Genomic DNA, 12,514 nt, shown 5'->3' with positions numbered 1-12,514 from the left:
CAGCAGCCACAGAGATAAGTATCTTGTTCCCTAACAGTGCATTCGAACTAGTTTCTCTACCCAACTGGATTCGAAGAGACTTTGCTTCATGGAATTTGCTTACTTACTTTGCTTCATGAACTTATTTAAATGTCTTGCTGCATTCTATGCTGACATGTTTATCTTTCAGTAAATGAAGTGGGTCTGCAGATTTGATAGCTCCCTGCATGAAGAGACAGCAAGATACCTAACCATAAGCTCCGTTTTTCCTGTCATGAACTTGACCAAGGAGAAAGTGGGTTCAGACTTCAAAACCCTGCTCATTTAAATGTGTTTGGGTAACTCTTTCTCTGTGTTCAACCTATTCCACAGAACCTTTGTGAGGATAAAAGGCCATGGATAGGGCTGCCATATATTCGGGGTTTTTTTCTGGACACATCTGGTAATTGCTCAGAAAAATGGCATCCGGGCAGATTTTTGCTAAATCAGCAAAATGCTTGCGAAAACCCAGATGTATGGCATGTTGAGCTATTTTTATTTAAAAATATTTTTTTGAAAATCAAATAAATGCCCAAAAACTTTTTGGGAGCGCAACAAAACAAACAACAACAACAACTGGAGGTGGGGGAGCTCAACAACTCTGTTCCAATTTTCACTCTTGGGAAGATAGCAACCCTAGAGACTCAGAAACAGGTGTGGAGCTGAAGGTATAAAAAGTTTTGAACCGGAGAAGGCAGGGTCCAAATTATCAGGAAGAGAAAGCAGCTCTGAGAGTCCTCCTTAGTTTGGGCTAAGGCAGATGAGTGGTTTCCCCCAAAGCAACCAACAACTGCAAGAGCCAGTGGGGTGCAGGATCGTGTTTATTGGATCGGAAGAAGAAAAGGTGCAAATCATGCCCATTAGGACCCTTCGACTGCAGTATGAACCCCAAATACTTCAGAGTGATAGACAAAAGGTAAAGGACCCCTGGATGGTTAAGTCCAGTCAAAGGCGACTATGGGGTTGCAGCGCTCATCTCGCTTTCAGGCCAAGGGAGCCAGTGTTTGTCTGCCGACAGCCTTCTGGGTCATGTGGCCAGCATGACTAAACCTCTTCTGGTGCAACGGAGGACCGTGATGAATGCCAGAGCGCATAGAAACACTGTTTACCTTCCTGCCGCAGTAGTTCCTATTTATCTACTTGCACTGGCCTGCTTTCGAACTGCTAGGTTGGCAGGAGCTGGGACTGAGCAACGGGAGCTCACCCCGCCGCGGGGATTTGAACCGCTGACCTTCTGATCGGCAAGCCCAAGAGGCTCAGTGGTTTAGACCACAGCGCCACCCGTGTCCCTATTGATAGACAATAGCAGTGTAACACAGGTTGAGGAATCCCTTTCCCCTTCTGTTACCATGCTTCAGATGGGCTGCCACCTCTGGCACCAATTCCAAACACATTTATAAGGATGGAAGCCCCATTGCTAAGGAAACATGCATAGGATTGCACCATGGGCACCAGCTAATATGCACCTTAGTCTACAGTCAACTACACAGGTTGTGATGAAACATATTAAGATACTTACAAACTGACCTACTATTCTGCAAATAATCTCTCTGCTTCAAATCACCTTCTTTAGTCACAAAGCTTATGTCTACCATTCTCTCATACTGACCTATTTCACAAGTTAGTGAGACAAGGATAAAATGAGAGTTTCAGAACAGGGCAGAGAAGCAAGTACTCAAATGAATCTTAGGGAGGAAAAATGAGTTTCCCCGAATAAGCTCACTTTAATTGCACTTACCTGTTTACTGTGATGACTAACAATTTCTAAGAAAAAAATATATATCCAAAGCTTTTCTCCAACCTCTGATGTACAGATGTATTCAAGGCAAAAGAAAAAACACTGCACAGGGGAACACAAGTATTTTCAAATCCAAATTTACTTATGGGGAGGGAGGTGCCGTGAAATTCGGCCAAGTGAATAATATTCAAATAAAATGTAAATGTCAAACAGTGAATACGGCATTCCTGAGGTATGCTTGATATTAAGTTTCTACTTATTCTTGCTTTATCAGCAACTAGGAAATACGATCTGAAATTCGCGGTGAAATGAATCGCCACTTGTATATACTTGTAAGGCAGAAAGGCAACAGCCTATAGCAGATTTAAAGGTTAGAAAAGGCTTTTTAATGGCAACAGTGTGGGCCTTAGAATCCTGAAGACAAGTCTTAAATTTGCCAAGATCTTGCTTAGGATGTAGTACAACATAGGGACTAAGAGATCAAGTAATGCAGGCAGGAAAATCCCTGCTCCAGATCTTTCCCCTAACACATATTATAGGTGGTAGCCTCAAGCAAGGCATTTTCTTCAGCTCCCAGTCAGCAAGATGCTTTACAGGGATGAGGAATGGCATACACAAATCAAACACTTTACTCAAAGTGCTAAGCAATATTGTTACCTTGGAGCTACCAGCCAACTTTGCCCTATTGATCTCATTTTGTGCCTCTAATTATTTGGTTGGATTATCAGTATTAAAGATACCCAGTTAAGCATCTCTGGCTCTCCAGGGTTAAACTCATGGTCAGGGTTGTTTTAAGGAAACAACAATATGGGGGAAAAATGAAGCCAGTATTATCCATAATAATTAGCCACGGAATTTCGACCTAGAGTAATTTCCTTTAGGAGTAAGCTTCATTGAACTCAACAGGGGTTGTATAAGAATAAATATGCATAGAGCTAGATAGTAAGCACTACTGTTCTTTAAAACACTGATTAAATGCAGCTCTTTAAATGCAACATGATTCAGAAAGAAGGAAAAGGCACTCAGATAAAATAGGTTTATTTAAAAGTTATTTTCAGCAAAAATGAATATGCAAAATACAAACTCTGACAAAATGTTCATTTTTCACGTCATAGTTTACAAATATACAAAATAGAAGTCTCCTTAAATTTATATTACATATTTATTATGTAAAGAACCATATAGAAAAAAAATATTTGTTCTGCTTAAGGCATATTTGGGAATAAACCATTGTACAAATTATTGCACATTGAAACCACAGTGCATTACAGACTGTCTGCATAGAAGATTAAAAGAGAGACAAACACAAATAAGCCAGGTTTATCAACCTGACTTAGGTCATCATTAACTGTAGATCGGAAGACAAACGTATTTCCTTGTCAAATATGCAGCAGTTGAGAACTTTGGCATTTTTGGTACCTTAAGAACCAAAAGTCATTCAGCACCATGAAAATAGACTTTTAACCATAACTCTGTACCTGAATTTCTTCTTCCTCATTTGACATAGTTTAGTAATGGCTTTTTTTTTTTAAGGAAAAAGAAATTGCAAGACTACAACATGTTTACAATATTGCATTGAAAATAAATCTTAAGGGAATTTAGGGTGAAGACAGACATAGCATTTAAAGAGAAGTCACAGTGGATTCTTCGGCCATGGTGTGAGGCAACCTCCCCCCTCATTTCCCCCCACTTTGCACGACATTTATCCTCTGTGAAGTTAAATGGTGAGGTTTGGTGTCAGTTTTGTCCGTTTCCCCCCACATTCCTTGCTTTAAAAATAAAATAAAGGTAAGTGCAAGTTGTACCTTCACACATTCTCTCTTCTCCTTAAAAAAATGAAAGTTTTAGAACTGTTGCAAAATTGCTTGAGGAATTTGGGTGGTGGGCAAAGAAAAAGAGAGAGAGGTGTCTCTGAAGTCACAAGCGCATTAGCAGAACAGCATTAGCTTTTGTGGCAACCTTGCACAAACATGTTTTTTGGACTTCAACCTTGGCAAAGTGGGGGGGGGGAGTCATTTAGATTGAATGAGATGAAGAAACTGCCAAAGCTGAACAGCCCCCACCGCTCTACAACATTACACCTGTCTTCACCCATCATCTCCCTACGTAATCTCCCATTCTCCCCACCCTCAACAGTTTCGTTTTAACCCTGATATCCTTGACTTCCAGTCAATCCTTGGCAATCTGTAGTCCAGAAAGATTCAAGTCAGATTTTTCAATAAAAAAAAAATGGAATGATACAAGATCCAGTCATTGTCCCCCTATAAAAGTTCCACAATTGTCTCGTCTTTTCTTTATTGTCCGTTCATTTCCACGCTCTCTTTTTGGAAAGACCTCGCTGGGGTTCTTTGTAGTGCTTTAAAGTGGAGTTCTCCCCTCTGGCGGAAGACAGTCTTTTGTGCTGTCAAATACTGAATCTCTCATGGCAGTAAAGGAAAAAGTTCACCACGTCCTGTTTAAAAGTGTCTTTTCATATGCAAGGCAAGGTGGTCAGACCTGGAAAACGCTCTGTCACACCTCTGGCACTGGAATGGGCGGTGCCCCGTGTGTTTTCTGTAGTGACGCGTGAGTTCATCAGAGCGGGCAAATTTCCAGCCACAACCTTCCCAGTCACAGTGATAGGGCTTCTCACCTTCAGAAATAAAGAACCATATCAATTACTTCTGTATCCTTCACAGATATAGGTGCATCATACGATTCAATAAATATAAGTTTGTTCCAGCAATCACAGTTACAGGCAGTTTTCCCTAGGATCAGACTATTGTCATTATAGCTTCACATTAGCCGCTATAGCTGAACAAATTAGAAAAGGAAAAAATCTCATGCATATTTATTCAGCTGGTGAGACAATAGTTTTCTTCCCTCAAAATGCTGAAGGTGGTATAAGAATCATTTTCTGTGGTGTGCGTACACCTATCCCTCAATCATTCCTCTTCAACAGTTCTGCAGGTTTTCTAAAAACCTGTAGAACCCGTTTGACCATGAACGGTGGCATAAAACAAACAGGCTTGCAAATAATGTGCCCACATACCTAGCCACCTGTGGCTAATAAGAATTGCCTCTGGGTAACGAAGCTGGAAAACTTTGCAAAACTTTGCTGTTGTTTTTCTTTTGATCACAAATGACTAGGCAAGCAAAATTATCTGTGGACTAGTATTATTAAACTAGTTTGCAAAGCTGGTGTTCACTACAGGTAACAATGCCTCACTTGTACCACCAATTCTCGCACACTAACATCTGTCACCAGCCTACATAAAATGAGGACATATCTAGAAGCATAAACATCTAAGGGACATTTTTTTCAATGATTGCTTGGCAGTATGTTAAATCACAATACTTTGTTTCTCGATCTCTGCCTTGACTGCTTCCAAAATTAATGTTCCATGTAAGTATTCAGACTACAAAGGAAACCTGCACCCATTTAGGTAAGCTTAGCAATCAAACTGTTGTTACAACCACACTTTTCAGGGAACTAAAGAAAACGACGGAAAGCTATTTGCAGTCCTTCACTGTCAAACTTAACAAACACCCTCCTTTTTATATATATAATCAAACCAAGAACTTATGCGGAAATTGACATCAATCAGAAGTTTCTCTAAAAGTCAATGTTCTCAAGGAGTTTGGAGATACTGAAACAGTGTTGTTCAATGTATTTTAACCATGCTGACAGTGCCCTAACTTTATTCTTTCTGCCCTAGCTTTAGTATTTTAAATCATGCTTGTAAGTCAGTTTGAGTCAATTTTATGAGTAGTACAACTAATAATTGTTGTTGATGATGCTAATAATAAGAATACTTGCACACAAGTGAAAGCGTCACTTAAATCAGTGAATCTGTTTCCAGGTATACATGTTAAAAACTAGGCTTTTAGCACTATTAACACGTAACAAGGCACTCCTAAACTTGCTTATTCAGAGCTAAGCCTGTCTTCAATGAACTAACAGGTTACCTGCTATACTTTTACTCATAACACCCATTTTTTTTCTTAAGAGAGTCTAATTATTATTAATTAGAAAAGATGTTCAAGTTCTGGCAAATTTAATTGAAAAGCAAATACTGCCATTCAAAGAATATTTACTCACAATTAAGTCCCATTGGGGGACTTAATTGAGTCCCACTGGGGGACTTAATTTCCAAGTGAACGTGTTAAGCAGCAAGGTAAATTATTGTGAGTAAAAAATTATTTCATAGTAAGATGAACGTATAAACTTCAGCAGCAAGAACTAAGTCTGTTGGTTATTTTTATCACTTTATATGGCTGGCTGGAAAATCCAGAACTGGATGTTTTCCGAAGCTAATTAACCAAGTCTGTTGCTAACTGGCAGCCGTTTTATACAACAGAATTGAGGAGAAATTAAATATAACAGTTTGTGGGAGGGCTGCGCTGCTTCCCCTGAAGTCAAAACAGTCTCAAATTAGAAGTTGGTCTCCAAGATCATAGCCAATCAGCTAACATTTGTTGATTTAGAGAAAATCGAAATGAGACTAAGCTCTTTAACCAGAAGCAACAAGTCCAACAAAATAAATGAATTATGGCTATTTGCAATTTCCATTCCCCCAAAAGAAACACCTCAGTGGCGTTATCAGCATAAACATGCTTAATTCACTCTGGACTTCTAGCTACCTTGTAATTAGCTAGCCACATGGCCAGAGTCAGGCAAGAAAATCTTGCACGTCTGCAAAACAATTCCTTTGCTGTGGCTGAAACATTCAGAGACATTTTAACGAACTCCTCCGATCTGTAAGCAAAGCCATATATTTAATGGCTCCCGCTATTTAAATTCTTATCTTGCAGCCACAGATATGCATATTTTAATACACTGGTGGAATGAAACTATTTAAAATGGATACCACAAAGGTACCCCACCAAAAAAGAAAAAAAAAAAAGAATATGGTTGGGGGGGGGTGTTGTTGCTCAGGGTGTGTATCCTCATCCTGCCTTTGCCTCTGTTAGACAGGCTGGCAGGTTTTAATATTTCCAAAACCACCAAAACCTATTTAGAGTGTGAGAAAAGATGTATACATGGGTACATGAGAATGATGATTCTCTCAGACTGATGGAGATGCAGGAGTTTAAGGGCGCAATTAGCACAGCAGCTCACTTACAAGGCACATTGGGATACTTCTGAGCGAACATGGATGGGATTGCACAGCAAGGCAGTTAAAAAGAGGAATGAACGAGGCATTGCTGCATATAGAATATGCAGACTCCTTTTTTGTGTGTCCCAACATCATATCACCAAACAAGTTTCACAAGCTTTTGGAAGACTTGCAAAACCGGTGCACAGAGTTACAGCGGGGCAAATGCATATGGCACCACAGGCAAACATGCCTTTTTCATACAAATGCCAGCTCTCTGGAGAAACCTCTTTCCAGCCACATACAACAACCCTACTAGGTTGGGTGGGGTGGGGTGTGCAAAAACAAAACAAAACCTTTTACACAGCTGATGTTGGGCTATAGAGATTTGCTTTTGAGATAAGGGCATGAGATAAGGGATGCCTGGGACCTTGGCAGCACAGCTGAGCAGGGCTTACCTGTATGGGTCCGAAGGTGTGCTTTGAGGTGTGAGCTCTTTGTGTACGTTTTGCCGCAACCCGCATAGTCGCATGTGTGTGTGGCGGTCCTTTTCCTGGGCCATGACCGCCGCCCCCTCTTCGGCTTGGTCTCTTCGGCGAGGCAGCTCCCAGAAGGCATCAGCTCTAGAGGTGAAGAGGGCGGAGTCAGCATCATCCCTTGTACCAAGCGAGGCATATTTACAGGCTCTCCAAAAACATTTAGATAGTGAGACTGACCTTGATACTGGAGCGCGCTTGGTGGCAGCTGCTCTGGGAGAAAAGGAGGGTATCCCGGGCCAGGGTGGTAGCCTGGAGGAAGCGGCAGAGCTGGGTGACTTAAGCCCTGCGGGGAGGGGTGGCAGTCTCTGCTGTTCATCAGCTCCTCTGGAGTCAAGGGAGGGTTAGTCCTGCTAGGCAGTGGGCGCCCCAAGGGAAAATCGTGTTGCTGCGCCCTCTGAGTATTCCCATGGGATTGGCCAATGGTGCAAGAAGGGGCAGCCTCCTGCTTGATTTTTTGGCACATTCTGGGCACATGGTTATAAATAGGAGGCTGCACAGGTCCATCTGAACAAGGGGAGGTTGCAGCAGCTGGGTTGTTCTTGCTGCTAACACTGATGTGGTTGTTGTATTCCCCCATGTTCACGGTGGCTTTCACCACAAATTTGCCATGCAGGCTGCCCAGTGGGGATGGCTGCTGCTGCTGCTGCTGTTGTTGCTGCTGTTGCTGCATATAAACTGGGTCCAGATCTGGCCTCATCAGCTCAGCTACAAATCCACCGGAAGGGGAGACGTCGTTGATATCAGCCAGGTTGAACGGGGCAGCCGGGGCCTGCTCCCTGTTGTACAGCATAGCTCCCCCTCCTCCTCCGGTGTGATCGCCCCTTTGCAGTTGGTAGGTGAAGTCGCAAGTGGTAACTGTTGGGCAGTTGCTGCTCGTGACGGCGGGCGAGGGGCCAGGAGCGGTGCTTACTACTGCTGCGGCAGCAGCCGTGGGTTGTTCCTGGGGCATCAGGGAGTTGGAGAGGATGAAGTCAAAGTCCAGAAGCTCGTTCAACTCCTCCGTCTCCCGCCTTGACATAGCCCCACTGCTGCTGTTTGTGGTGCTGCTTTCCAGCTCAGAAGAGAGGTCGTAAGGCCGTCCTGTGAACACAGAGGGAATCCGCTTGAGGTGAGAGAGCTCCTCCCGCCACTTCTGTGGGCAGAAAAAGAAGAAAAAAAACCGGTGTTGGTAAAGAAGGAGAAAACAGTGCTGGTGAAAGCACACCGAACTTTCGAGTTTCGCAAAGCAGGAAAGGTATAGGAAAACCTAGGCATGAGCAAAACATGGCGACCACCAAAACAGGGGGAGAAGTTTTTCACAGACAACTCTTTGGGACACAACTGAGTTGCCACAACACAACAAGGGACAGTCCTCTGCTGATTGAAGTGAACCTGTCAGTCTGTTCAAAGCAGTAGTCGCATGGCCCAATGCAATCAGCTGCAGAATTGCAGGACTGTGAAACGAAACCCTGGAAATAGTCAAGCCCCTATTTTATCATGTGTTGAAAATACTTAAATAACACACACTGCGGGAGGGGGGAATAAATTGGGAGTCTCTTGACTTCTGATATATGTGCTTTTAAGGCAAACTAGGCAATTGTCAAGTCACGACATGTTGCAGAGAACTTTCATTTTCCCTCTCCATTCTGTGCTACATGGTATGGGGTTTTTTTTGGGGGGGGCACTGTAATATTAATTTACGGGTTCAAAGGATTGTCAGGACTTTTACTGTAAAGCCTGAAGTTGCAAGGTTTAGATGGAATAATTTTTTAAGTCTTTAACTTTCCAACTGTCTATTCAAAAACCTGCCTGCAAAAAGTTACAAGACGTGGTGATAAAATTAAAGGCACCAGTTAGCAAATTTATGTGTGTTTATGTGACTATACCTAAGTTTATGTATAGTCACATATATGCCCTTATAATCAAGTTACATTTACCTACTTATTAGTAAAGCAATGTTTTAGACACTACTGAGAAACAATGAGTTTACATGACTTAAAAAAGAGAAGGTATCATGTGGCTTTCTGCTGTTGCAAAGGAGCACAAAAATTAATACAAATCAACAAAAACTGCACGCACAATGTTAATCAGATTGCCTGCATTTGATATTAAACACACGTAGGCGTTTTCTAAAGCAGCATGCATTATACAACAGCAGCTGTAGGTACAAGCCATCAGCTTGAGACAAGCGAACAAAAAGTTAACCTAAGCACATGAGTAGGTGTGCATATTTCCCAAGGCTGCCCATGTATTAAAACATATGTATCCACACCCATGATTCTGGGTTGCGATACACTGCATATTTCAGCTTATTTACTGCAGCACAGATCTGGTAAAGCAGATCTATCTATCCCAGTTTCTCTTTCCCCCTACCATCCCACATTACAGAATGAACTTCAGGGAGCAGCTACGCCCCTGCCGAAGGTAAGAGCATTTTCCTAAATTGTGCCTACACACATTCTGAGGGTCTAGGGAACAACAGAGCAAAAGAGTACTGTAGTCAGATGAAAGTGCTGCTTTTTTTTAAAAAAGGTGGGGATCATATCCCCGCAGCTGCTGTTAGAATATACATTTACATTGCAACACCCCCCCATGTGTGTGCTTTCAGAATTGTAAAGGGTGGAATAGCTCCCTTTTCGAACAAGACTGGGATTTTGTTTTTTTAAAGATGTCTCATTCAAACTCTGTTGAGACCTGATCAACTTCCACATTCCATCCTATTATAGGAATCTCCTCCATCTTCTAACATCCCACCCCAGCCCCAAATGCTTTAGCTTAAAAAAAAAGAAGATAGTGGGGCTCAAGCCCATCAAGAAGCACCACCCTAACGTGGAATCCCATTCCACCAGTACAGGAGCTTGAGGGATTCTTTGATTCAGTGTTTCTTTGGTGGAAGAAATGCACTCCACACCTGTGCCGAAGGTCATTCTCATGTCCCATTAAAAGCAAAAACGCAGGTTCTGGGGGAGCTGAGCTCCTCTAGCACTAGTTTGATCCCTGAGTAACCCCCCCCCGCGCCCGTCAGCATTCACACACAACTGCCCTGCCTGGTTGTGTACTCACGTTACTGGCACCTGCTTGCCTCAAGGCTTTCTCCCTGCCGGCCGTGCCCGCTGCGAAGGTGGCGATGGAAGGGAGGAGGGTGCCGCTGAGAGCCATGTCAAACTCGCCGTGGGGCGGCTGCCTGCGGAAATGTCAGAAGGGAGAAGGGTGAAATAAACCGGCGAAGCCCTGGGTTCATCCACAGACAGAACGCAATCAAAGAAAAAAAATATCCAAATTCGGTTCTGGCATGCTCAAAGTTCAGATCCAAGCATCCTCAAAGGGAAGAAGGGGGGTAGAAAAAATGGAAAAAGGGGAAACATCACCCACCTCATTAACGTGCCAAGGGCCGGTGCTTGGTCGAAGGTCAGAAGTATAGAATTATTAGTGTGATATATATATAGATATATGTATTTATATATACTGCAACGGGATGTTGTTAACTTTTGTCCTTTGGGTTGCAAAAAAAAGCAAACCAGAAACTTTAGAAAAATATATATTAAAAAAATTAAAAAGCCGAAGGACGAGCTGTTGCTGGTGGCTTCTCCTACGATGAGGAGCAGCCCCGCCACGGAGCTGCTCCAGCAGATTGCAGCGCGAGCAGCGGCTGGAAGAAGGCGCGAGACGGTTCCCGGGGATTCCCTGCTCGCGCCGCTGCCATGAGGGGAGTCCGGGAGTCTCCCGCAGCCACCGCCGCACGTCCCTGGCTGGCTGGCTGCGCTAACTGACGGGCGGGGCCGGCGCGCTGCCTCGGTGTCCCTCTCTCTCTTTCCCCGTCACGCGCTCAGGCTTCTCCGCTCCTCCCGCCGCCGCTCCTTTCGCCGACCGCGGCCTTTGCGAACTGTCAAGCCGCGCGCCCGCCTCAGGCTGACTTATAAACTCTCCCGCCCGCCCCGCCCACCTCCGCGGGAGCCACGCCCACCGCCGCAGCCACCCCCGAGTGGCGGGGCTGGGGCATCGCGTCGCTACGGGCGACGGGAGAAAACAACAAACTTTACTCTCCCGTCCAGCACGTGGGGGCGGCGGGAGGGAGAGAGCGAGAGAGAGAGAGAGAGCAAAGGGATGGGCCGTGACGTCAGCAGAGCAGCTGGTTGGCAGCTCGCGCCCGGCGCTGACGCCAGCGAGGAGGAGCCCGCGAGGCAGCCGAGAGCCGCCCGTTGTGTTTCTGCTCGTCGACCTCGCCTCAGAGAGGCGCTGCACCCTCCCCCCTCCCGCCACACACACACACGCACACAGAGAAAAGCCGCGCGCGCGTCGTTTCAGCCGTTGCGCGCCAGCGGGCAGCGCCCAGGCGTCTCGCGCACCTGAGGGCTTCAATGGGGGGGGAGGTCGCTATGCGTGAAGGGAGAATAGTATATAAAACACACACACACAAATATAAAGATATATATGGGGAGAGGGAAGGAAGGGCGGCTCATAGCTTCAGTTTTTGTGCCTCTCCTGGGTCAGCCCTGGCCCTGGCGCTGTTCTCTTATGCGGGGGGGGGGGGGGAGGCCATAGACGGCAGTGACTTACGGTAAATGCGTTTCCCTCAGTCGTCGAGTTTAGCTATAGAAGTGGTGATTCTCTCTCCCCTCCCCCCCCCGCCAATAAATAAATTACATTTCTCCGGTAAAAATAGGGACGTTCTATTCAATTGTGAAAATCAAAACAGTAACGTTGGTATTTATACTCTGCCCAGCTGACTGGGTTGCCCCAGCCAGTCTGCCAACGTGTATGAAAACATAATAAAACATTAAACATTTTTAAAAGAAACTTCCCTATAGTATCTATATACTTATCGCCTTCGCTGTACATACATATATGCTTATGTCCTTGGCTCAGGAGTTACATAACTCCATATCCTCCAACATTTCTCTGGTGAAAATAGGGACATCCTATTTAATAATAATAATAATAATATCTATACTGCAGCCATCTGTACAGTGCATATATAAACATAATAAAACACTGAACATTAAAAAAAATAATGAAATCAAGAACAACAACAATAATTGCACCTCACCCATCTGACTGGGTTGCCCCAGCCATTCTGGGTGGCTTCCAATATATATATAAAAACAAAAAAAATTGAACATTAAAAAACTTTGCTATACAGGGCTGCCTTCAGAAGTCTTCTG

At 44.2% G+C, this 12,514-nt stretch overlaps 1 protein-coding gene and 1 long non-coding RNA gene across 9 annotated transcripts in view; both read right to left on the bottom strand.

Moving 5' to 3' along the window:
• LOC310753080 overlaps positions 1 to 12,514 on the bottom strand; it is a 292,662-nt gene that overhangs the window by 43,683 nt on the left and 236,465 nt on the right. The window lies entirely within an intron of this gene.
• Positions 2,779 to 11,240, bottom strand: KLF4 (KLF transcription factor 4). Of its 8 annotated transcripts, none has more exons than XM_083593575.1 (5): positions 10,725 to 11,240; positions 10,416 to 10,536; positions 7,551 to 8,505; positions 7,293 to 7,457; positions 2,779 to 4,388 (listed from the first exon to the last, which is right to left on the bottom strand). In XM_083593575.1, exons 1-5 carry the CDS (start codon positions 10,727 to 10,729, stop codon positions 4,213 to 4,215), a joined length of 1,422 nt encoding a protein of 473 aa, XP_083449701.1. In that variant the 5' UTR covers positions 10,730 to 11,240; the 3' UTR covers positions 2,779 to 4,212. The 8 variants fall into 8 exon arrangements, with proteins under 8 accessions (XP_083449701.1, XP_083449702.1, XP_083449706.1 ...); XM_083593576.1 differs by having other exon boundaries at positions 7,551 to 8,502; XM_083593580.1 differs by having other exon boundaries at positions 7,551 to 8,453; positions 10,725 to 11,235.

This window comes from Podarcis filfolensis, assembly GCF_964270895.1.
Source record: "Podarcis filfolensis genome assembly, chromosome: 17".
Taxonomy (NCBI): domain Eukaryota; kingdom Metazoa; phylum Chordata; class Lepidosauria; order Squamata; family Lacertidae; genus Podarcis; species Podarcis filfolensis.
Note: the sequence above shows the minus strand (reverse complement) of the source record. Positions and strands in the feature narration are given on the sequence as shown.

What these genes read in the sequence shown, in the direction of transcription:
- KLF4 (XM_083593573.1), bottom strand. An exon ending in GGCAAGCAGGTGCCAGTAAC is followed by an intron (nt 8,506 to 10,415) that starts GTGAGTACACAA and finishes TTCTGCCCACAG; the next exon opens with AAGTGGCGGGAGGAGCTCTC. An exon ending in ACACCTTCGGACCCATACAG is followed by an intron (nt 4,389 to 7,292) that starts GTAAGCCCTGCT and finishes TTATTTCTGAAG; the next exon opens with GTGAGAAGCCCTATCACTGT.